The sequence below is a fragment of the Malaclemys terrapin genome, chromosome 4 (assembly GCF_027887155.1).
Source record: "Malaclemys terrapin pileata isolate rMalTer1 chromosome 4, rMalTer1.hap1, whole genome shotgun sequence".
Taxonomy (NCBI): Eukaryota; Metazoa; Chordata; order Testudines; family Emydidae; genus Malaclemys; species Malaclemys terrapin.
The window spans coordinates 85,848,037-85,873,276 of record NC_071508.1 but is presented as its reverse complement, the minus strand read 5'-3'; the positions used below and the strand labels follow the sequence as shown (position 1 = coordinate 85,873,276).

Below are 25,240 nucleotides of genomic sequence, written 5' to 3'. Positions count from 1 at the left end.
GACTGGTGGAGAAGGGACTTTTACTCTTACCCTCTCTTAACTTTTATCTTAGATAAGAGAAAATTGCTCTCAAGTCTTTAATCCCAAATCAGGAGAGGAGAAGCTCCTACAAACCTCTTAGGATATACTTTTCAATCACTACTTCAACTTGAATTAAAGCATATGGTGAAACATTCTGTCAGTGTATGGAAGAGGTGGTCTCTCCCGCTCCATTAGTAATATGTATCACGTATCCATTCCTTAGCACACAAGCTCAGGCTGATAATAATTCCAATGTTTAAATCTGGTGATGGCCCTAGACCAGCTCACAGGACTCAAGGCCAAAGGGATTTTTCCCCATATTCACTCCACCAACAAAGCCAGCATTGAAACACCGTTTGTCCACTACTCCCACAACAATCTCTGTACTTCTTGTATACCATCCCTTATGCATCCAGCACCCCTATCTTGAGTTTGTCCACAAGGCTCCAGGGGCAGGGTTAAGTCCCCTGACAAGTCAGCAAAGGCTTGCAGAATAGTTTAAAGACTCCAACAAGCTACCAAAGCTGCAGGGGGTATCAGTTTGGAGTGCAAATGAGCCTCTTAAGGGCTGTAGGAGGGGAGAAATGCCTCCCATTCTGCTGTCTCCCATGCTACCCTTCTCCATTTCCCCTCTCTCTGCTGCACACCGCTTCCTCTCTTTTCCATTGCCCTTTATTCTGCCGACACCATTCATGTCCCCCTGCTCCCCTAACCCAGGGCCGGCTCCAGGCACCAGCTTACCAAGCAGGTGCTTGGGGCGGCCACTTCGGAGAGGGGCAGCACGTCCAGCTGTTCGGCGGCAATTCGGCGGACGGTCCCTCACTCCTGCTTGGAGCGAAGGACCTCCTGCCGAATTGCCGCCGCAGATCGCCATCGCGATCGCGGCTTTTTGTTTTGTTTTGTTTGTTTGTTTGGCTGCTTGGGGCGGCCAAAACCCTGGAGCCCTGCCCTAACCTATGTGTTCTCACCAGTCCCACCACCACATACATCTCTTAAGAGTCACTTAGAAAGTGAATATCTTAAGAAGTCCAAAAAATGGGGCCACCGGGGTTAGAAGACCATCTTGGGTGCAGGGAGGTAGGGGGACACTGAACAGCAGGGAGGCATGTCCAGGCACATCCCAAACTCTCAGGTAGGATCTGGGGAAAAATAAATCTTAGCAGTGTTTAAATGTGGTCACCTTTTATTTTTGAAAATGTCTTCATAAACTCAGCTTGTCTGATCCAATTTTGTTGGAAAAATTCTCTTTTGACCCTTGGCAAGTCTCCTTAGCAATTGGTTTATACTTTGATGGCTGTCTCTGCAAGGGAAAGGGCTAAAAACTTCCACTAAAATAATAAATATAAGCGCTTAAGGGTAGGATTGCAAATGTGCTCTCCTCCCACCGATGTCAGGGATAGAACTCCCACTGACTTCAATGAGAGCAAAGTTAGGCCAATGTGGAGTGCTTCTGACAATCTCACCCGACAGCTCCGGTAGCCATGTGGAGTCATGTTTTAAGTTCCCTGGAGTCAGTGAGCCATTTTTACACTACTCTTTAAAATTGTAATAACTTTTCAAATTAGAAGTCTAATCAATTACTGCTCAGTGCTGTGTACTAGATTTCAACTAGATGAATCCAGTAAGCTACATTTAATCTTTCTTTCTTCCCTTCTTCTTCTTTTGCTATAAAGTGGTAAAAGAAATTAGACTTTTTAAACTCTGGTGAACAGCTCTGTGTTTAGGGTGTCATAATACTGAAAGTCCTTGTCCAATACAATTAAATTTGGTAGGTACCTTAGCACCAAAGCTAAACTACTACATTTGAGGAAGATTTTCCTTTGGTAGTCTATTTTTTCCCCCTGGGCAAGGCTCGGGGAAGGGGCGAATCTGTTTTATAAAAGAGATGCTGTTAAGGTTCCACTGCTCCCTACAGTTTACATTTTTAACTTTTGGGATGAAGAAGTTTTTCAATGTGCAAATTTTAAAAATCTCCTCAACAAAGAACAGTCTCATGGAACTATCCCAGCTCTAAGACAGCTATTCAATACATTCATAAAATAATGAAAAACGAATGGTGTCAGCACAGAGAGATCACATGAGCTCCTATCCCTGACTGGGACCTCTAGGCTCTTCCACAATATGTATAAGTAGTAAACAACAACAACAGGGTGAAATACACACTTCTGCTGATGTACAGAATCCCTGTCCCACACCATATTAGAGAGAGAGAGAGAAAGAACTGTGCTTATGCTGCATTTTTCTTATTCAAAACTCAAAAGTGCAAATGGCATATGTCTCACCTGAGGGATTTTGCTCTAATCTGGAAACTGGCTCAAAGATAAATACAGTTGTACATTTATGTAAATAAGCCTCTCATTGACACCTTTGTCTTTTTATGTAGATGCCAGTGAAACATACCTGAAACGACTTACTATTGCTCATCTTGTTCCAGTCAAGAGTGAAGAACTTTCACCTTGTAACACATACAGTAGAGGCAATGGATTTGGAATGCCAGACCCAAAAGCCATCAAATCTGGAGAAATAGCATCCTTTGATATGAAACACTGAAATCCTTCATGCCACAAGTGGAATATATTATCTCATGTTTTTTCATAGAACTATGGATAATCAAAACTATGCCTAAATTCCAGCTGAGAGATGCCAATCAAATCATTTGCAGGACAGACATGTGAAAATGAAATCAATGGCGAGTGCTCGTCACCTTTGTAAATCAGGTCCTTAACCTTTCTGTGCCCCCAGTTTCTCAACTGTAAAATAGAATGATACTTACCATCTTTGTAAAGCATTTTTTGAGATCTTCATGCACATATGTAAGTGCAAAGCATCATTATGTTAGCAATAAGCAAATACTGAAGCACCTAAAACTTACTGCCTTCTGGAATTATTCCTCCACTAACCACTGCACAGTGCCCATAATAATCTACCATAATCAGATAACAATAAAATTACAGATAGAACTTCAACTGATACATTCTGAGACAGTAAGAATATGTCTACACAGCAACTAGACACCCACGGCTGGCCTGGGCCAGCTGACTTGGGCTCACAGGGCTTGAGATGCGGGGCTGTTCTAGGGTTACCATACGGCCGGTTTTTCCCGGACATGTCCGGCTTTTCGGCAATCAAACCCCCGTCCGGGGGGAATTGCCAAAAAGCCGAACATGTCCGGGAAAATGCTGGCCGGTCACTTCCCCTCCCGCGGCGGCTCTGCTCCTCCCCTGACTCTTTGGCTTTGTTTAAGAGCCGAGCTGCCCGAGCGCTATGGGCTTCAGGCAGCCCCCTTGCCTCCAGACCCCAGCCGCCGGCCGGGCACTTCCCCTCCCGGGCTCCGGCGGCGCAGGGTCCGGAGGCATGGGGGCTGCCCGAAGCCGGTAGCGCTCGGGCAGCTCGGCTCTTAAACAGAGCCGAAGAGTCAGGGGAGGAGCAGAGCCTCCGGCCGTGGCGGTTCTGCTCCTCCCCGACTCTTCGGCTCTGTTTAAGAGCCGAGCGCTACAGGCTTTGGGCAGCCCCCATGCCTCCGGACCCTGCGCCGCTGGAGCCCGGGAGGGGAAGTGCCCGGCCGGGGGCACAGGGTCTGGAGGCATAGGGGCTGCCCGAAGCCCAAGCGCTACCGGCTTCACGGTTTGCCGGGCAGCCTCCAGACCCTGCGCCCCCGGCTGGGCGCTTCCCCTCCCGGGCTCCAGCTGCGCTGGGGAAGCACCGGCCGGGGGCACAGGGTCTGGGGGCTGCCCAGCAAACCGTGAAGCCAGTTGCGCTCGGGCAGCCCTTTTCGCGTGGCTGGGAGTGGGAGGAAGGAGGGGGCGGAGTTAGGGCGGGGTTGGGGCGGGGTTGGGGTGGGAAATGGGCGGGGCCAGGGCCCCGTGGAGGGTCCTCTTTTTTAATTTGTTAAATATGGTAACCCTAGGCTGTTCCATTGCTGTATGTCCAGGGCTCCAGGCTCTAGGACCCCATGATGTGTGGGAGGGTCCTAGAGCTCATCCTCTAGCCCAAGGCCGGATGTATACACTGCAGTAAAACAGCCCCACAGTCCCAGCCCAAGTCGGCTGGCATGGGCCAGCCGCAGGTGTCTACTTGCTATGTAGACATACCCTTAAGTCCCTGGTTTAATGCTCTATTAAATGCCAATTAGTCCCAGCTAACGTGATATAGAAATCAGAAGCTACAGCCACCTATTTTCACATTTCTGACGCATAAACTATTGCTTTCTGATTAGTGGCCAGGTGATCTTTCAGATAGAAATTTGTCCATGCAGCAATGTGGATAGAACATTCCCTTTGGCATGGTAGAGAAGCTGACATTACATTCTCCTTGAGTAAGCCACACCACAACCACTGATGCCTGAGAAAATACTTGTAGGTCAGTGGCTTACATGGGGCTAGATTTTCTGGTCTGTTCCAGCACAAATGGAACAGATTCCAATGGTAGCAGGCCAGTGGAGATTCCTCTTGAACAGGAAGTATTTTAAAATGTTAATTAAAACATATTAGGTAACATGTTTTTAAGCATGACCTATTTTCCTAGCCTAGCCACGGCCTTAGAAAGGAAGGATAGCTTTGCAATTCAGGCACCGGACTGAGCCTCAGGCAAGTTGAGTCCTATTGCTGGTTCTGCAACAGCATTGAATTCCAGTGCTAACTCAGGCAAGCCACTTAACCGCCGCTCCTCATCTGTAAGGTGTGGAGATGAACACTTCCTTTCCTCTACTCTTTGTCTGCTTTGTCCACGTAGATTGTAAATTTGGTGGGGGCCGTGGGAGGGCAGAGACTCTCTTTTGCACATACAGCGCCTAGTACAAGGGGGTCCCCAGTCTTGAGGCTTAAAAAAAATCTCTATTAAAAAGGGCTCCAAGTGAGATTCCCACGTACACAAAAAACACAACTGAACATGAAGACTATAAACAAATAAGCCACACAAGTATGTGGGAAATATGAATATATACATTTGCTTACAGATCATCTACTTTGTCATTTTTATTTCTAAGATTTGTTTTTCACACCATCGATCCAAACTTTTTTTTATATACAACAACGTTTCCAGTGATGATGACCTGGAGTTTACCTGGAAGAAAAATACTGAACAATTGATACCTTCAGATAAAAGAAAATTCTGATCCAAGATTTTAAAATCTTTTCCACTGAGACTCAGCTGCCACAGTCAGGTCTGGAAAGATGTGAATCTTTTGCGCTTATATTTCAAAATACCCGTCTGCTTCCATGCTTCATAATTCTGTCCTTGTCCCAGAGAGCTGTAAAAGCCACACCGAAAGCTCTATACACCACTTTGGAGAGTTAGGCCTAGCAGTGGGAGACATAATTCAGTGGAATTCTGAAGTACTACAGGAGAGCAAGATAAGGAACTTGATGATGTAATGTGGATTCCAAACACTTAATCTGTTACAAGATTCAATTTCAGGATATGCTGGTGCACCTAATAAATGAATATTGCACATGGTAGCATTATGTTCCAAGAGCTCAATTTTGCTGTTACACTAGTTAGGGAGTTTTTAAACTGTCATTCTGCAGTCCTGGGATTCTGTTTTCCAATACGGGTGAAGATTCTTCCATAGATTTTCTTTTTAATTCAGATTTCTACATTTTAAATGAAATGATTCAATGTCAAAATTCCATTGAACCAAACTGAAGAAACTGAGCTATAAATACTAAGTAAGATTGCATGCTGTGTCTCTAGGAGTTGCAGCACGCATGGGAGAAGCCCGGGAGATGGAAGGCACAGGGTGGTTTAGGTTATCTTTGTGCCCTCTGGATTCTGGGCTGGTGAGGGGTCAGCTTGACACTCATGGGCCGGCTACTCTATATTATGTCAGACTCTTGTGGGAAGATCTGCATCCCAGAATCTCTGTAACAGCATGCAGTTTGGGAAATCCATTCCAACACACGGTCATGTCCCCAGCACATTTTTATACTGAGGCTGGTGAGGTGGTTTGCATTGGGCCACCTACAGTAGCCCATGCAGTGCCTGTGCTGAAGAATTCTCCCCCAGCTGACTGCAAGGAATCCTCCCCATTGTGTAATGTAATTATGGAGGGTGACTTATAGGAAATTTGACATGGTGTTGTCACTGGTTAGCAGCTCAAAGAGTATCCAATGCAGTAGCTGCAAGGAGAATGCAAAGGAGAAGAAAAGGTTAGAGAATCTAATTGCCCTCTTCTCCTTCAGCAGACAGTGATCATATCTTTTTATCCATTCCTGCCCCTAATTCATATGGTCTCCTAGCAGACATTTAGAAGAGAGAAAAGATATACAACAATCCAATCCCCTTTAAAGTTTAATGTGACAGTATAATTCTTTATCTAACAAGAAAGGGGGAAAATTGAGATGAGTTGGGACAAATTGAGAGGCCTAAATCCCCATTAACTAAGACACAAAGATTCAAAATGGTAAGAGGATTCATCTAAAGGAGTCCAGGGATATCCTATGCCTCAAAAGATGTCCACTCTGCATGTTGTCCCAGTAAGTTCTATGCTGGAGAGCTCTTAAAACCTGCTGCACTGATGACTTTACCAGAGGGGAAAAGCAGGAAGCCGTCCCAGCACAGCTGCGTCCCAGCAGACACGCCCTAAGCACAGCCACTCATTGCAGCCTACAGTTTTCCTTTTCAGCTAACTGCACAGGTCTCTTTGGATGCAGTTTGGAGCATGAGGAAGTTAGCTACAAAACTAGTTTAATGACAAGCTTAGATGACCGAAGTAGACCAGCAAGTTTTCACTACTACTCTATGTGGCTGTGTTTAATCTATAGTATGTAGTTTAATTTTATTTTCATTTAAAATTACTTTAAATGGACTCTCTCTAGCATACAGAGTACTGTCAGATGCAACACACATGCATCCAGGGGATTGTTTTTTGCAAAGTTAACACAACTCAGCAGATGTTAAAAGAACTGTACTGCAGGGTGCACACAGACTAGCGCCCCTGGAGTGCTGCTAGTGCACCACTGCCTTCCCACAATTCCCCACGTGTTCCCAGAAAAGACAAGCAGCTTCTCCCATAATGCACTTGGAAAGAATTCCTAGAGCAGATCATTTTACTGCAGCGCAAGGAACCATGGGATATGGCCCTGAAAGTATTACTGCCTGCCACACAAGTGAGTGCAGCACCAGGGAGGCCCCGGCAGCTCAAGTGTTATTTCAATGTGGCCACTCTCATGCAAGTTAGGCTAATGTAAGAGACGTAACTCAAATGCAGATAACTTGAATTAACTCTGCAGCAAAGACATACTCTAAGACAGTACAAAAGCCTGTATTATATTGTTTGAGAAATAATACGTGATCATGTAATTAATTAGCATGTTGTTGTGCTCTATATATATATATATGCCGTGAGTTAGACAGGGTTACACATATAATTTCAACATTCCTAATTGGAGTGCTTTACCATCTTTACAATTCTCTAATGAAATTTCTTAAGAAAAATAGATGTAAAAAAGAAACTCTATTATATAGAATTAGTTGGCTAAATTCCACTGGAACACCCGATCCCATTCACTTTCCAGAAAGCCCCTCTCCTGTAAGCTAAGCCTTAGGAGCCATGCACTCGTCTCTTTACAAAACGCACAAGCCTTACCGCATTCATTGTGCCATTCACTAGATTTTTCACCGTGCACTTAAGTTAGCCAGGCACTTTGAGGTGAGTGAGAAAACTCCATTCAGAACATTCTGCACATGGACAAAGTGCGATTTTCAATGATTCATAATTGAGTCTATCAAAAAGAACTTTTATGGGAACACTCAAAGACACCTTTCCACAATAAGAGCTCTTTCCCCAGCCAAGTTTCAGCCCACAGCTGTTTCGACATAAGGCCTGTTCAAAAAAAGGTTTAATTTGTATTGCTTTAATAGTGAGGAAAATATATTCCCCCATTTTCCCAGTGCCCTAAAATAACTGTTTAAACTTTTATTTAAATTATTATTAACTTATTAATTATTATTACCATTATTATTAGGGTTACCATATTTTGTGCCTCCAAATGGAGGACACTCCATGGGGCCCCGGCCCCGCCCCAGCCCCGCCCACGCCCATGCCCCAACTCCGCCCCCTCCCCAAAGTCTCCGCCCCCTCCCCTGCTTCCCGCGAACATTTGATTCGCGGGAAGCCTGAAGCAGGTAAGGGGGAGGAGGCGCGGCCCAGGCTGGCCCCCGGCGGCTCCAGCCTGGGTCGGCTCGGGCCCTGGGGTGCCGGCCCCGGCCCCCGGCCGACCACCCCCAGCCCGCCCAGCACTGCCGGCCCCCAGCGGCCCGGCGCACCCCCCGGCCCGGTGACCCCGGCCCGGCTCCCGGCCCCGCGGGCCCGGCCCCCCGGCCCAGCAACCCCGTCCCGGCTCCCCGGCCCAGGCTCCCCGGCTCCCGGCCCCGCGACCAGCTCCCCGGCCCCGCGGGCCCGGACCCCCGGCTCCCGGCCCGGACCCCGGCCCAGCACCGTGCCCCCGGCTCCCCGCCCGGCCCGGCACTGCGAGCCCGGCTCCTGGCCCGGCCCGGCTCCCGGCCTGGCACTGCGCACCCGGCCCGGCTCCCGGCCCGGCACCATGCCCGCGACCCCGGCCCGGCCCCGCACCGCCGACCCCGGCCGAGCCCTCCCTCCCTCCCGATTTTCCCGGACATGCCCGGCTTTTGGGGATTTCCCCCCGGATGGGGATTTGAGCCCCCAAAAGCCGGACATGTCCGAGAAAATCCGGACGTATGGTAACCCTAATTATTATTATTATTTAAAAAAATAGTCACCTTCACGGAGAGACCAAGACTGGAAACGTTCAGCTCAAAAGGTGACAAATTTGGGAAGTTATAAGAGATTGAAAACAAGGGACTGGTAATGGAAAACTTCAGGTAGCCTTAACAGAGTGGTCACTATTGGCCCTCATTTAATTAAATGAGAAAGTACGGCTTTAACCCAAACCACTCAGAGACTTTTTGGAGGCCAAGTATCCAGAGAGTCAAATCTTATAACCATGAGCCCTGCCACAACACATCAGGAAAGTCTTAACATTGCTTCTTCAGGTTGACTAGAACCGTTTCCCTGCAGACAGCGAGCCCTCTCCTCTTTTCTTTCAAGTCAGAAAGTAGAACTGTGACGTTATGCAGTCTATATGGTTTTATAAAAACATGATAATGAGTGAATATAATGTAACTGGGATATGCTTCATGCAAAAGGTCTCTTGTAAGGTATCATTACAAAGCTTATAATCTACTGAGTACGATCATCCGATTTGTAGAAATGTACCACTCTTGTATCTAAAACTAGAAATATAAAATATAACTCTGAGGGCCTATTGTAATTATGTAAAGTGTAGGCCATTAATGATGGTTTGGAATCTTGATGACTCCCATTGTCTGCAGATGGCTGTATTTACCTGTGAGTCTCCCTGTATATGTGCGTGCTGGCAAGTGGGCAATAAAGTCTTGCAGTGACATGTGATCAGGTCACCTGAACTGGAATCCATCTTTAACCTGGTGCTTTTCCAGTGGTGGGGGTGGAAACCCAGAGGGACAAAGGGTTCCCGCCTTATGCAAAAGATATATAAAGGGGTGGAACAGAACAAAGGGGAGAGAGGAGCCATCATGAAGAATCCCCTAGCTATCACCTAAGCTGCAACAAGAGCTGTACCAGGGGAAAGAATTGTGCCCAGGCCTGGAAGGTGTCCAGTCTGAGAAAAAACTTACTGAAGCATCTCTGAGGGTGAGATTATCTGTATTCAGTTTGATTAGGCATAGACTTGCGCATTTTATTTTATTTTGCTTGGTGACTTACTTTGTTCTGTCTGTTACTACTTGGAACTACTTAAATCCTACTGTCTGTATTTAATAAAATCATTTTTTATTTAGTAATTTACTCAGAGTATGTATTAATACCTGGGGGAGCAAACAACTGTGCATATCTCTCTATCAGTGTTATAGAGGGCAAACAATTTATGAGTTTACTCTGCATAAGCTTTATGCAGGGTAAAACTGATTTATTTGGGTTTAGACCCCATTGGGAGTTGGGCATCTGAGTGCTAAAGACAAGCACACATCTGTGAGCTGTTTTCAGGTAAACTTGCAGCTTTGGGACAAGTGATTCAGACCCTGGGTCTGTGTCTGGAGCCAGACAGGAGTGTGTGGCTCAGTAAGACTAAGGTTACCATATTTAAAAAATAAAAAAAGAGGACACTCCACGGGCCCTAGCCCTGTCCCTTTCCCACCCCCAGCCTCGGCCCCGCCCCTTCCCCAAAGTCCCCGCCCTAACTCCCCCTCCTCCCTCCCAGCCACGCGAAAAGGGCTGCCCGAGCGCTACCGGCTTTACGGTTTGCCGGGCAGCCTCCAGACCCTGCGCCCCCGGCCGGTGCTTCCCCAGCGCAGCTGGAGCCCGGGAGGGGAAGCGCCCAGCCGGGGGCACAGGGTCTGGAGGCTGCCCGGCAAACCATGAAGCCGGTAGCATTCGGGCTTCGGGCAGCCCCTATGCCTCCGGACCCTGCGCCCCCGGCCGGGCACTTCTCCTCCCTGGCTCCAGCTGCTCTGCTCCTCCCCGGACTCAGACTTCGGCTCTGTTTAAGAGCCAAGCTGCCCAAGCCAGCGCTACCGGCTTCAGGCAGCCCCCTTGACTCTGGACCCCAGCCGCCGGCTGGGCACTTCTCCTCCCTGGCTCCAGCTGCTCTGCTCCAGCGGCTGGGGTCCGGAGGCACGGGGGGCTGCCCAAAGCCGGTAGCGCTGGCTCGGGCAGCTTGGCTCTTAAACAGAGCCGAAGTCTGAGTCCAGGGAGGAGAAGAGCAGCTGCGGGAGAGGAAGTGCCCGGCCGGTATTTTTCCCGGACATGTTCGGCTTTTTGGCAATTCCCCCCAGACGGGGGTTTGATTGCCAAAAAGCCGGACATGTCTGGGAAAAACCGGACGTATGCTAACCCTAAGAAGACAGGGTGCTGGAGTCCTGAGCTGGCAGGGAAAACAGAAGCAGGGATAGTCTTTGCACATCGGATGGCAGCTCCCAAGGGGGTTTCTGTGATCCAACCCGTCACAAGAACGTAGCTAAGAAACAGACATCTGCCAGATTTGCATTACCCAATTCAAAAGAACACGGCAGAAGTCAGAGCAGAAAGGATCCCTCTATAAGCAGTCAAGAGAAGGCAATTCCAAAGGGAACACACAGCTGCCTATCAAACGGCTAGGTTCAATCAGCACTGGAAAATTGCCCCTGCTCTGAAACCATATTTCACAACATGGGCAATTTCTCTGCATAAATGGGGCCCTGAAGACCTCTCTCTCTCTCTCTCTCTCTCTCTCTCTCTCATTTTTATGTATACACATACGTGCGCGTGCACACACATCTCACTGTCTAAATAACAGCATACAACTACAAGCACAATCTTGCCTCATGAGCATCAGTTGGGAATGGCCAGGCTCTAGTCCTTCTTTTCCGTTTTTGGATAATAAATAAATAAATAAAGGTGCTCACAAAAGTGAAAGTGTGATCTATAGTAGTGAATGGTAGAGACCAGCAGGCAGTGTGTAAGCTTTACCAGTCAATCCGCAACTGTCAGTCCTCTTGAATGCAGTCCTTGGCTTTTCACACAGCTCTGCAAAGCACTTCATTCCTGACCTGCAGCAGCCTCTGCTAGTCTGCTGCTGAGACACCATCTGCCGCCCCACCCCCAGCTTTGCTAGTGCACCTCAGTTCTGATTTGCAGCAGTTTCCAATATTATAGTCACTCAGGCTTACAACAATCATACTAGATGGTGTAGTGCTTTGGGATGTGAATACACCAAATAACCTGGTAAAAGCTGCTCAAAATTTGGAATTTCTGTTCAACAGGAAATTCCGGCATTTTGAAATTTGTTTTCGTTCAAATCGGAACAAAAAAAATTCTCATGAAATGAGTTTTTTTGAAAACAATTCATTTCAGGTCAATCGCAACGTTCCATTTTGAGAAAACAAACATTTCATTCCTACTTTGTCTCTTTTTACATTACAATTTATAATATAAAATAAATATTGACACAAAAAGTCATTTCTAAACAAAAAATCAAAATGTTCCATTCTGAGACGGTTGAAATTTTTCGACTATATCAAAATACTTTTCCAGCTCGTTTTTCAAAAGGAAATTTAGTCAAAATAAACACGTTCCCACGGAAAGTTTTGATTTCAATGAAACAGTATTTTCCAATGCAAAAACATCCTGCTGGAAAAATGTAGACCAGCTCTAACCCTGCTGGAGCGTGCACGGGAAATGCTCAGACAGATAGCATCTAGGATGACAGCATATACAGCTGAGCCACTCTCATGCCATCCAACACAAGTTCACCTATTAGCCAGCCCTGTATAGCTCCTGTCATCTGAAGCACTTAAAAAACATTCATGAACTAAGCCTCACAACAGCTCCATTTTACAGATGGGGAAACTGAGGCATAGAATAGTTTAAGTGACTTACCCATTGTCACAGACTGAGACTGCGGTTCAACCAGGAACAGAAGCAAGGTCTCCTGATTCCCAGTCCCGTACCTTAACCACAAAACCATCCTTCATTTCTACCTAACTGAGGTACAGGTTAAGAATGATCAATTCACACCTTATCACACTTCATGGCATGAAACCCAAGACGGAGGAAAAAACTGGAAGATATGATTGAAGCAGTGAAAGGAAGGAAAATGCAAGAGAATAAAGCCAGTCAGAGAAGAGGGAAAGGGTTACCAAGTTAGAACCAGCTAGACTCTGGGACATGTAGAACTTCTTAGAAGATGGGATCTAAAGAGGCTCCTGTGGTGTGAAAGGTGTTTTGCAGCAGTTCCCAGGACAAACAGAAACAGGCCTAGTCAGCCTCTCCTTTAGAAAGTTATTTTATCCATTACAAAGGTAGATGCTAGTTCCAACCACTGAATTACTTCCTATCTGGTATGGACGCTCAGTAGAGAAAGACACGGACACAAATAAGAACAGTAAGCAAATGGCCAGAATATTTTTTCATCCTCAGCACAATTGACTCTGTTTCTTTTACTCCCTTTCTGCTGTGCTGTGTTTTTCCAGCAAGGATAATTAAGTCATATTTCAACACTGACAACCACAATACAGCTCAGTTAAAATGGAAAGAATGATTTTTTTTTTCCTGTCCTGACTTCATCTTCAGGCATATGGCAGTTCATATCCTCCTCAGGTGAGCATCAAGAGACAGGATCCATGCTTCACTTTGCAGTGCCTGCAAGCAGATCTGGTATTTCAGTGTTATTACATGTAATGACTATGCTATTGCAGGGTGTAGCCCTTTAAAGGAGCCAAGGATTTGAGAATCCTCCCCTTCACCTATGCTCCATCCAATCAGGATTGTAGGGCAAACTGGAAAGCTCTGGACTCCAGTGTGTGCATGTGTATTACCAGGTTTTAGTACTGTGATCTCTGATGGGGGACATTTTGCAGACTGAGGCAAAGACTATCGGGAGAGCCGCACATGGGAAGTGGCTGTGGATTACTGAAGCACTAGCTGCCTAAACCTTGGAGCAAGTGATGGATGTGTTCCCTAACCCATACACTCCCACCCACTTTGGTGGAAAGGGTCAGAGCAGGGATCATCTTTCTGTTCTGTGTTTGTACAGCACTTAGCATGAACGTGTCCTGGTCCATGGTTCGCGCTCCTAGGCGTTGCCAAAATATAAATAATAAGTAGACTGTGGGGTTAACTTAAGGAGGACCTCACCTTCGGCCTCACCAAAAAATCATGCCACAGGCATGCTCTCCAAGAGCAGAATATTGGTAGAACCACCTAGCCACTTGAATTCAGAATTAAGGTAATGAGGGAAGCCCTCAGACACAGCTGACAGGATTTTTTTTAATTATTGTGATGGGTTTGTTTTGTTTATTTTACTTTAATTTTTTTAAGCCCCATGTGTGCCACTGAAACAAATTAAATATGAAATCATTTTCTGCCATTTAGGCAAATAGCATTCCTACAGTTCCAAAATGTAAACACTGTAAATAAAATATAAAGCTGTCAAACTCTTACAGAATCTTGCTTGTGCAGTAACACTCCCAGAGACGCATTTATCAACCATTCTTATTCTACAGAGCTGGCATAGCTCACTCACCTGTGGTTTGTGAGAAACATCCAAAGGACAGCAGAAACCACAAGCATCGTGGGCCTTGCCACAACAGGAATATGTACAACAAACCTTAAGTGTTAGAGGTCTTGTCCCCTGAAGTGAATATCTGCCTACAATAAACCACAGACTTCATGGGCCTTCACATGAGATAAAAATTTTCAACCACCTCTGAAAAGCAGCCAGCCACCTTTGGGATGAAATGCAACACTCATAGATCTGCAGGACAGAAAATGTAGCATACTTTATCCAGTTGAAACCACAAGGAGAATTTAATTACACAGATAGATTTAGTGTTCTGCAGAAATTTCTAGTACCTCTACTCTTGCAAAAGATGCCATAGAAACATTAATGACTAGGCCTGCTCGGGTACACGTTTTCACATCTCACCAATATCACTGGACTGAGCTCTGCAAGCTTAGGAAAATGGATCCTTCAGCCAAGGGAGTCAAAGTTCTGGGAATGGAAGACTGGTAAGGAAACTACCTTGAACAAAGACTGTAGCTTGGTAAGTCAGGTCTTAGCCATTAGAAAGTGTATTTGATTTTATCTATTTGTAATCCTTTCTAACTTTAATTCTCCTACTTGGTATCACTTAACCTATGTCCTTTTGTTAATAAACTTGTTTGTTTGTTTTTTACAATAAACCAGGTCAATGCTGTACTTGAAGGGAAGGGTGTATTTACCCCAGTTAATTTAATAAGCTGTGATGTTCTTTTGTCTCTTTAAAGGTGCAAACGGACCTTATTATTTCTCTGAGTGTTCCAGGAAAGGGCTGGACACTGCAGAGCACATGGATTTGGGAAAATTTGCTATTGGGGGGCAGTGGGGTCCATCTTGCCGGGGTAACCAGAGGGACTGTGGTATTGTAGGCAGGCTGCTGGGGTCAGAGTGCTGAACTAGGGCTGCTTAACTCACCCACACTCAGTGCAGGCTTGTATGCTGGCTGGAAGTGTCCAGACAAGAGAGCTTTGGCAGCACAGCATTTGGATGCACTCAGGGCTATAGGGCAGGTGGTGACACAACCTCTCACAGGTCTGGATTGTACCCCAGAATGTGACAGTATCTCCACCAGCAGCACAATGCTTCTTCACGCACTGGGACGTGGGTCCCATCCAGTATGCAAGGGAAGAGCAAAACCTACTGAATCACCCAACGCAACTTCTTGTGGCATCCGGATTTCTCATGAGGGTTTCCCATCAGCATTTTGCTTTCCCAGAGGGTCTCCCAACCAAGTATTAAACAGGACAGACCAGCGGTGTAGTGGTAAAAAAAAAAAAAAAAAAGTGGGTGAGGTGAACTAAACTTTTTGGCGCTCCAGACTGGATGGTGGTAAATGCCATAGTCCTAAAATGAGAAGTTGGTAAACTCTGTTTACACATGCTTATCCTCAACTACACTACTGGAATAAACCCAAAGAAGAGGAAAATGCTCTTGTGAGCCTACTACCGGTAGTATCCAGAGAAGAACCCCCTTCTTCATATCCAGGTGATACAGGCATTCTGTGAAGGACACTAGCAGAACTATGGGCAGGAGAGTTAGTCACACTATGGACAGAACAGTTTACGTTCACCCAGGACTTGGACTCTAGGGATGGTTCTCATAGAGTCCTATGACTTCTGGTGAATCAGCTGTAAGAAGGAAAGAATTTGAGATCCGAACCATAGGTCTCCATCAAAGCAGGCCAGGTTCTAGAATGTGGAATCTGTGAAGGCATGCAGGTAATGGCCGAACAACCCCTCCTGCAAGCTAGTTTTAGCAAGACCCTCCTTCAAGACAGTCCTGCATTCTAGCATGAGGAAGAGCCCAAGAACTCTGCAACATTCCTCTTTCCTTTAATGATGCAGAAGAAGAAATAGTTTCCTGTGGGGGAAAAGGTCATTTTAAGAAAAACATCAATATTTCACAAGACACTGAATATTATGAGGCATTCAAAGGTTTGCACAAAAGCCTGAACTGCTTTGGATTCTCTCCGAATCCAGAGTCTGATCACCTACTTTGTAGAGCACATCTTATACAAAAATGCAGATTCAATGAGCAGCCTTAAAGAGATCAAACAGGCTGGCAGGGACTGCCACTTTATGATCATGTACAGATGCAAATCAATTTGCGTCGACCCAGCGTGGTAGAAGAAGAAACTTGGTTAAATTCTTAAACCGGGACAACAAGGCAAATTATTGACTATGGGACGGTCAAGCACAAATTAACTAGGAAGAGTAAAATTCTACAGAAACCAGATTTCCCCCAGCTCAAGAGGACGCTTTTATGAGCTGTGATATATTCTTAATTATTAGGTTCTACCTCCTCAGCAACACAGCAGGACGTGAAATAAAACCTGTATTTCATGAGCATGGTAAAGTGCCACTACAGGGAGTTCTTTCTCTTGCAGTTATTTTATTTATTTATTTGGGAGCCACCTGTATTCCCATAGCTACAGCACTGAAACTGACAAGAACTGCCTCCAGGCAGGCACACACGCCTAGGGAGCCCAGTGGGATAGAAACCTCTGCAGAATAAAAGAGATTGCCTATTGAACCATGAAAGATGCAGTTTATCCCAGTTGTAAGTGAAATATCATATCTGGTTTTGACAGCAGCAAATGGGAAGGGGGGGAGGGAAGACATAACCATTCCACAGGACTATTAGGGAGCTCTGGAGCACCAGTAAATGTCAGCTAGAAATAGGTGGTTCAGACGTGTGAAGTGTAAGGGTATCAGAGTTTGAGGGTATCAGATCTAGCAGGGGGCTTTTTAAAATGCACACACGCACTCTCTATTTCCCCAGTAGTTTGTTAAAAATAAATAGAACTGATTATCGGTAGAGTGCTAAATTGCAGTTAAATCTATCAGGATCTAAAGGGTGTAAGAGGATAGTAAAAGGGGGAGCAGGGAGAATGGCCTTACAGCTAAAACGCAGGACTGGGAGTAAGAAGATCTGTGTCCTTTACCTGACTCTTCCACTGACTCACTATGTGACCTCAGGCAAGTCTCTTAACCCCTATGCCTCACTTTCCCTATCTGTAAAATGGAGATAATACTGCTCCCTATCTCACAGTAGGTGGTGAAGCTTAATCCACTAATGTTTGCAGAGTATTTTGAAATCTTCAGACGGAAGGAGAGAAGGGTAAAGGATTTGTTAACAAACACCAACCGGGGAGATGTATTATTTAGGCTGGTCAAAATGGATATTGATACAAAATAGAAATGGATACAAGGCCTTATGTCTCAGGCTCTCTTTCTACCACACCAAAGAGTAATGGGATTTTATGGAAGGAAATGTAGACAGAATATTAGACAGTGAGATCTATCAGCTGTAGAATAGTCTCCTAAGAGATGTGAGGGACATTGCTTGGGATGTATAAAACTGGATAGGACAAGAGTATGGGAGAATAAACCATAGGGAACAATCCTGTACCAGCCCTGCAGGACAGACAAGATCATAGATGCTGGAACTAGGGGTGCTGCTGCACCCATGGCTTGAAGTGGTTTCCATCATATACAGGGTTCATAGATTGGTTCAAAGGCTCTCAGCATCCCCACTATACAAATTGTTCCAGCGTCACTGGACAAGATCACCCGACTCAATCATCAGTAATTCTCTAGTCAGTGGTCTAGCTGAGCTGTTCTTGTTATGCTCCAGAAACTTTACACGGGCTGGGGAAGTAAAGGTGGCCATATGCCCAGCCTTTGATTATTGGGGAAATGCAAATTATTACTATGCCTTTTGCATCATTACCACCACTACATGGAGAGACAGCAGTGAGGCTCCATTTTCAAAACTGTGCATCAGCCATGTACCTGACATGCAGGCATTCGCTGTGTGACAACAGTGGCTTCACTCTCCTCAAAAGGCTCACGTTTAGGACCACGGATTTTACAGGGAATAAATGTACTGGGCAGCTTTCTCAGTCTTTTGGGAAGGGAAGCAAGCGTCCATCACATCTGTGCTAACAGAGATGGAAGAAAAGAGGCGAACGATTAACCCATTGAAATTCAGTGTGTAAGTATTGCCAAGAACCCTTTGATCACCCATTTTAAAGTTTCTGTGTAAGGGAAACCTATGGGGAGCTGAAGACATCACCCCCCTGGGGAGAAAGAGAAAGGAGGGCACATTTATTGGAATGCTGTTTTTCAGAAAATTCCAAACGCTGCAACAGAGAGAGCCATGTGAGCAACGTGCAGGAGCCTCAGGGATACTCCTAAGAAAAGTACCATGTGGTTAAACATAAAAAATAAATATCCAGGACTGTGGTATTTGCTCCTTCCTTGAGAGATGAACAGGGAGTGCTTGTTGGCTCAATTCACCAGCAACCAAGTCCTGCAGCTCAGCTGATCGGATTCTGATTTGTTCTCAGCCTGCAGTTTATTAAAAAAAAAAAAAGAGTGACCAGAGAGAATGTATTTTGGGTGAATTTTTAATCCTTCCCATACTAGTCTGGGTTAATCAAGCTGTGGGTGGGTTACTCCAAGAAGGGTCGGAATTCACCCCCAACCTGTACCCAGGCAGCAGGGCTGCACCTCACTCCTTTCACTGCTGCGCTTTCCACCTACGAGTCAATAGCATCCACTGCCCTTCTGGACCACTGATGCCAGGTAAGGATGGATTCCCACGGTTACCCCAATAACTATTCTGTGCTAGCCTGTTTCGGATTGGTGCTGGGCCGCCTCTACAGCCTCTCTAGGGATGCCATGATCCCCTTCATGCAACTGTTTCATTTTCACACGCCTCATCACTACACAGCGGTGCAGATAATTTTGTGATAACTGCATGTGAGTGAGCTTGCCCCTTTGGATTCTGTGGGCTGTATTTAATATTAAATAATAACAGCAACTCAGCACTGAGCATTTGCCTTTGGCTCTTGGGCTGTATTTTGGGTCCCACATCCTACAGGAACAACCACCAGCTATTTGTAGATCATGTGCGGTCTTTGGCGAGGGCATTTGGAGAGCCAGACACACAGGAGTTGAGCTTTGTCTGTAACTATGGCTATGTCTACAATGGCAAGTGAAAGACAAAACTTTTTAAGAGGTGTTAAAAAAAAAAAACATCCCCCCGAAAGACAAAAGTTTTGTCGACGATAAGCACCGGTGTGAACAGTGCTTTGTCAGCAGGAGAACGCCAACGCCGCTCGTTGCAGGTGGAAGTTTTTTGTTGGCAGGAGCACTGACAAACAGCTGCTAAACTGTGCGTCTTTTAGAGGCACGGCCGTAGTGGCACAGCTGTGTCACTAAAAGCTGCGTAGTGTAGACATAGCCTATAGCAGATTTTTATTAGTCCATCTACATGTTTATTTCAAAAGGGACAACAGCTTTGCAGATGATTTCCAAAGCTGACCTAGTCAGTATGTTCATTTATTTTTTTAAACCTGAGGAGCTAAATCTGTTGATTTCAGCAGGGATTTGGAGCAATCAAATTTTTGAATTGCTCCGCTCCGGCTCCGCTCCAGCTCCGGGCAAAAACCTACCAGGTAGTAAACTACCAATCCATAACATTCCGGACCCTACCATCCACAGCGGCTGTTTTCTTTCTTGTTCCAGTGTCCACACTGAAGTCTTACTAGGTTTTTCACTTACTACACCATTACTACACCTACTGGTCTGTGCTCCAGCTCCAGGCTCTGCTCCAAAGCCCTGGATTTCAGTGGGATGAAACCAAGGATGACTTTTGTCCCAGAGAGGCCAAATTTTAAAACTTCTGTGCCTAGAACAGGGATTTGAGTGTCCAACATTATCTAGTCTAAGGTATTTCTTGGAGACCCATCACTGTAGCACCTGACCTCCCACTAATGATTAGGGTTGATATAGAGATTTCCATAGCAGACTCAAAATTTTAGGCACACAAGTTTGAAATTCAGGCTCACATCGGCCATTAGAAGTCAGGCAGTTATTTAGTGGCCTTGCTACGTGCTCATTCTCCATTTAGTCAGCTGTAGGTTTTACCTGGAGATATTTTTATTTTCCATCTTAAGAGGGGATAAAATGAGTCCCGTAAAACCCCCAAAGGTATTTCCATTTTTTAAACATGTCATTCACCTGGGATTTGCAATGGCACAGAGCAGAACTTCTCGACTCACTTGGCCGAAGAAGAGATTTGCAGACAAAAGCAGTAAAAAGAGGGTTTTAAAACTACAAAACAATGTATTTCCAAAAGATCTTAATCACATTAGGACGAGGCTCAAACAAATCCCCAGATGCCAACCACAAAAACCAGAGATACATCTGAATCTGGAGCCAAACTGTGTGGCTTACCTTAACAATTCTATAGTGGGCCAAACCAAAACTGTAGATCTAAACACCCTGGAACTTTGGAAAAGTTAACAGCCAATAGATACACCTAGTAAACAAATAGTGTTGACATTGTTTATTATGCAAAGTAATTAACTCCTTAAGGAGACCAGAGATGAAGGCACTACAGAGCCAGGAGCACCTGTTTCTCTATATATTAATAGCTTCTGTTCCTGTATAAAAGCAACTAAAACATTACATTTTATATGCCTTGAAAAATCACAACCTACGCCAAGTGTGCCTAGGAGAGAGCCTGCAGGAATGCATGTCAACCACCCTGCTCTCCAGCTTCTCTGTCCGCAGATCTTCCCCCTCCCACCCCAGACTGGCTCCTCGGTTATTCCTCTGCCTCACCTCCTCCCAGCGCTGTCTCTAGCAATCCAATGAGACTGCTACAAATGGGACTGACTGCTTGTTATTCACATTCCATCACAGTGAAGTCCCGTTACTCTCTCACTGTGGTGCCAAATCAACAGTAATGCCACCACAGGGGGTCACATCAGCAAGAATACAGCATTTGATTGGCTTGACTCTCACAGCAGCAGACAGAACATTTAGGAAAGTACATTGTGTATATAATATATTTGAGAAACATGGTCACTCAGAAGATCTGACTGCTTCCACTCTCCTGCGTCTTGTACAAACTGATCATTGCAGGGGTCAGGAAGAAGTATTCCATGTACAGCACTGCACAGTCAGTCAGGTGCATTACAGGGGGGTTTCGCCTTCCTTTCTCCCATTACCTATTGGCCACTACTGGAGACAGGAATCTGGAGTAGATAGACCAGTATGGTAGCAAATCCTATGACTCCAATTACAGAGAGGAATGGGGAGGCAGAGAGCAGCATTATCCCTCTGTATTAATGGGTTTGGGACGGAAGCCCAGGTCAGGCTGACCCATCCCTATTTTTTTTTAATGACAATTTTTATGGTTCTCCACTAATAATGCCATATTTTAATAATAATGACTACAGTTTATCATCACACCATTTGTGTATGTCTATGAGCATGCGCACATACATATCACACATTAGTAATATAATAAGACTTGGCACTTCTACAGCATCTTCCCTCTGAGATTTCAAGAGGTTTTGCAAACATGAAGACATGAAGTCACACAACCCCTCAGAGAGGTAGCTAAGTTTATGATTTCCCTCATTTTACAGATGGAAAAACTATGAAACAGGCAAAGTGACTTGTCCAAGAGCACACTGGAAATTGGGATCTCTGAGGCCCAGCGAGGAACAGACCCCAGGTCTCCTGACTGTAGCCCTACACCTTCACCACATGACCTTTCCTGTAGAGTTCCTTGGTTATAAGGCAACATACGGAAGCCAACCTGTGGAACTCTTTGCCAGAGGATGTTGTGAAGGCCAGGACTATAACAGGAGTCAAAAGAGAACTAGATAAGTTCATGGAGAATAGGTCCATCAATGGCTATTAGCTAGAATGGGCAGGGATGGTGTTCTTAGCCTCTGTTTGCCAGAAGCTGGAAGTGGGTGACAGGGGATGGATCACTTGAGGATTGCCTGTTCTGTTCATTCTCTCTGGGGCACCTGGCAACAGTCACTGTTGGAAAACAGGATACTGGGCTAGATAGACTTTTGGTTTGACCCAGTATGGCCGTTCTTATGTTCTATTATATATATATATGCACCAATTATTAAAGCATCTCTCATTGTAGGATCTCATAGTGTTTTATACACATTAATAAATTAAGCCTCATGACCCCCATGTGATGGTTACACATTAGCCCTAATTTAAAGATGGAGAAACTGGGATATTGGCCAAAATTACAAAGCAAGTCACTAAGAAAAGACAAGAATCCTGGTGTCCAGACTCCTGCTCTAACTATTAGACCATGCTGTTTCTGTTCCTTTCCATGTCTGTGTAACCAGATGATTCATAGACAAACATAAACAATGACATCTTCCAATTTCTGAGCGGTCTTACCCAGGTTACCACTGAGAATGGACTCAATGAGTTTTGTATTTGGTTATTTGTATTATCTCTTACAGTAAATAGTGGCTTTTTATTATTACCTTGCAGCCTGAAAGAGGAAAAAACGAAAGACCGTAATGGTTCTTATCTCCCCTAATACAGGGAGAGCAGAAGCTCTATTTGACCCCACTGCCAAACTCCTGGACATCCCCAGGAAAAGCAGAGTGCAGGTCTTTTTGATACAGTGCCTCAAATGGGGCCCGGGGGTCAGAAATCAAATAGGTGGGAAGCAGGGAGCCAGTCTGGATGTAAGCAGGGATAAACCAGGGCTGCCTACCCCTCCTGTCTCCTCTGAGCTCAACCGAAACAGGAGTCTAACAGCAGAGAGCTTCCTCTGGCTTAATTCAGTTTTAACTTCCAGGCTCGCACGCTGTGCTGTGCTCTCACACTAGGATGTACAACAACTAATGGATGATGCAGCTGAGACCACCAAACCCGCCACATGGCAGTGTGGGTGTTGCAATATTACTCCCCCGGGCCCTGACCCTCACAATCCTTCCAGAGCAAGGATCATGGAGCCCAGGACCGAAGAAACTGTTTTCTGCAAATGCAAATCCTTCTGGCCTCATTTAAAACATGCAGCTTGAATACAACCCAAAAAGCCTTCACGGCTGCTTCATCCACCCCTTTCTTACCAAACAGGAAATCCAGCTCCCAGTCAAACAGACCCTGGCCATCCAGTGGACACGACTTGCAAACACTTTACATTCAGCGGTAGTCTATTTCTCCAAGCCTTTGGATAGTGCTCCCCAGTTGTAAGTGCTGTCATGGTTACAAGCCAGAATGCTAAAATAAATATAAAGAAACCCATGCAAACCTAACACCTCCTCTAATGTATCCCCCCCCTTCATTCACCAGCCCCCACCAATCTCTGACAAACTAGATTAATGGTCCTGCCAACACCTCACCCGGCAGCAGCACCAACATGCAATGCAATTTCCCTGCATCAATCGCTGCTGAAGAATTAAAATGTGATCCGCTCTGCGAGCGTGTCTCACTTACAGTGAGGGGGATGGTCCCATCTTCCCTGTGGCTCTCCAGCCTCGCAGCTGATCTCTGCCCATTTCTGCCGCTGCTGCTAGGGGATTTGCTGGATGCTGCTGAATGAGGCTTGTTGTCCTGCCATAAGTAATAGAAAGTGCCCAGGATCCAGGCTACAGTCAGGATTGCAATGGCATTAGCCCTGATCCTCCTCATCCCGAAAGCCCCAGTGGAGCGTGGGAGCCTGATAAACTGGAGAAGAGGTTGGGGCTCAGGCGAGAGACGGGTCAGGTCTGTGTAAGGGGGGTGGGGGAGAGGAGGGGGCTGGTGACAGGATTCTCCCTCTCTCGGTTTGGCTGGCTCTTACAGTCACAGCTGTTTGTTTTAGCTCGGCTCTCACGGCTCAGTCCTGCAGAGCAGAAAAAGAGAGCGAGATCCTCAGGGTCCTAATGCCCTTTCTCTAAAGCCCACAGATGTGATCAGACGCACGCCGGGAGCCGGACCCCTAACGGTGCCAGCCTAGCATTGGACCCTTGTGGCGGGAATGGACCGAACGCGCTAACGGGGCGTTTCCATCCCGAGTTCAGATGATCTCTCAGCGGCCCCTCTGGAGCTCTTGGAGTGGGCGGGAGTCTAAGGTTTTATTTTAGTGCTGGTGTTCTAGGGGACATGAGAGCTAAGGGTTAATTATCAACTGCAGAAGAGGGAGTGTGTGGGTGGGGGGGTATTTTTGCATTGATGGGTACTAGGTGGTGCCCTACGATTTGCACAACATTCATTTCAGGTAACAATCGGCTGGAGAGAAGGTGCCTGGGATCCATTTCAACATACGTCAAGACATTTACCTGGAACCATCACAAATGAAGGGTCCGTAGCGCAGAGGACTCTGTCTCTCCTGGTCTGTGAATCCAGCTGAAAAGAGAAGAGAACTAACCTAATGTCAAATAGGTTTCTAAAGGGACCTGAAGCTGACCAGTGGTTACAGATGGTGGAATACCTCTGCCCTACATGCCTTTGGCAAGTAATTGTGCTGTCAGTGACTCACACTCCTCTCTCTGAGTCAGCGCTGCCTGAGCACATGCCCAGCATGACGATAGGGGATGCTACAGGGCTGGATGTGCTGGCTTTCTGGCGAGACATGAAGCCATGGTCTTGAGAACTTGTGGTCTTAAGAGTTCCATTGTCCCTTTTGCAATAGTAGGGATTCAGTCCTTGCGTCCTGGTCAGGTTCCAATTACACTTTGCCGTCTTATATTCCTCTTTCAGTTCCAGCTGGCTCCAATATTCTTCTTCAGTCTGTGTACGAAAGCGTTGGGTGGTGTTTCTGTGCCCTGTTGAACATCAACTGCTGGACCATCTTTGACAGATTTTCTTATTGCTAGTTGCAGTTGTAGTTTCAGGTAACAGACTGATGATAAGAAATGAGTTTAGGGATCTTACCAGGGATTATGTTATTCACACTGTTTTTATAATATGGAAGAACATTCTTAAGCCTCTGTGGAAGGTACTAGATAGTCTTCTTTGGCAGCCAATTAATAACTGCCAATTCTCTGAGCCCTTCTGGAGTAACCTTTATGGATTGTAAGGTGAACTCTTCAACACAGAGATGAGACAGGAACATTTATTTCCTCAGAGGGATTAATGAATACACAGCATGCTCCAAACTACAGGCCAGATCCCTTCTCCCATGGAAAGAGCATAGAGGATGAGCTTTGTAGAGTTTTCCTGAGTTCTCCTGGGAGACATCTGAGCAGACCATGAATCCCTCCTTCAAGCCCCACAGAGATCCCCTTTGCATAGTAAACAAAAGCCATTTTGCAGGAAAGTATCAGAGGGGTAGCCGTGTTAGTCTGAATCTGTAAAAAGCAACAGAGGGTCCTGTGG

The 25,240-nt window shown here is 45.9% G+C and overlaps 1 protein-coding gene across 5 annotated transcripts in view; it reads right to left on the bottom strand.

The window, feature by feature from the left end:
* The window catches only part of GALNT16 (polypeptide N-acetylgalactosaminyltransferase 16), a 135,393-nt gene extending 111,713 nt beyond the window's left edge, over window positions 1-23,680 (bottom strand). For 4 of the 5 annotated variants that reach the window (XM_054027850.1, XM_054027847.1, XM_054027849.1 and 1 more), the window contains exon 1: window positions 23,378-23,680. In XM_054027850.1, coding sequence (XP_053883825.1) covers window positions 23,378-23,572 — 195 coding nt within the window. In that variant the 5' untranslated portion in view covers window positions 23,573-23,680. Of the gene's footprint in view, window positions 1-23,010; window positions 23,091-23,377 lie in introns of those variants that run through there. The other variant, XM_054027851.1, reaches the window with a different exon arrangement.
* Window positions 23,681-25,240: the final 1,560 nt, after the last annotated feature.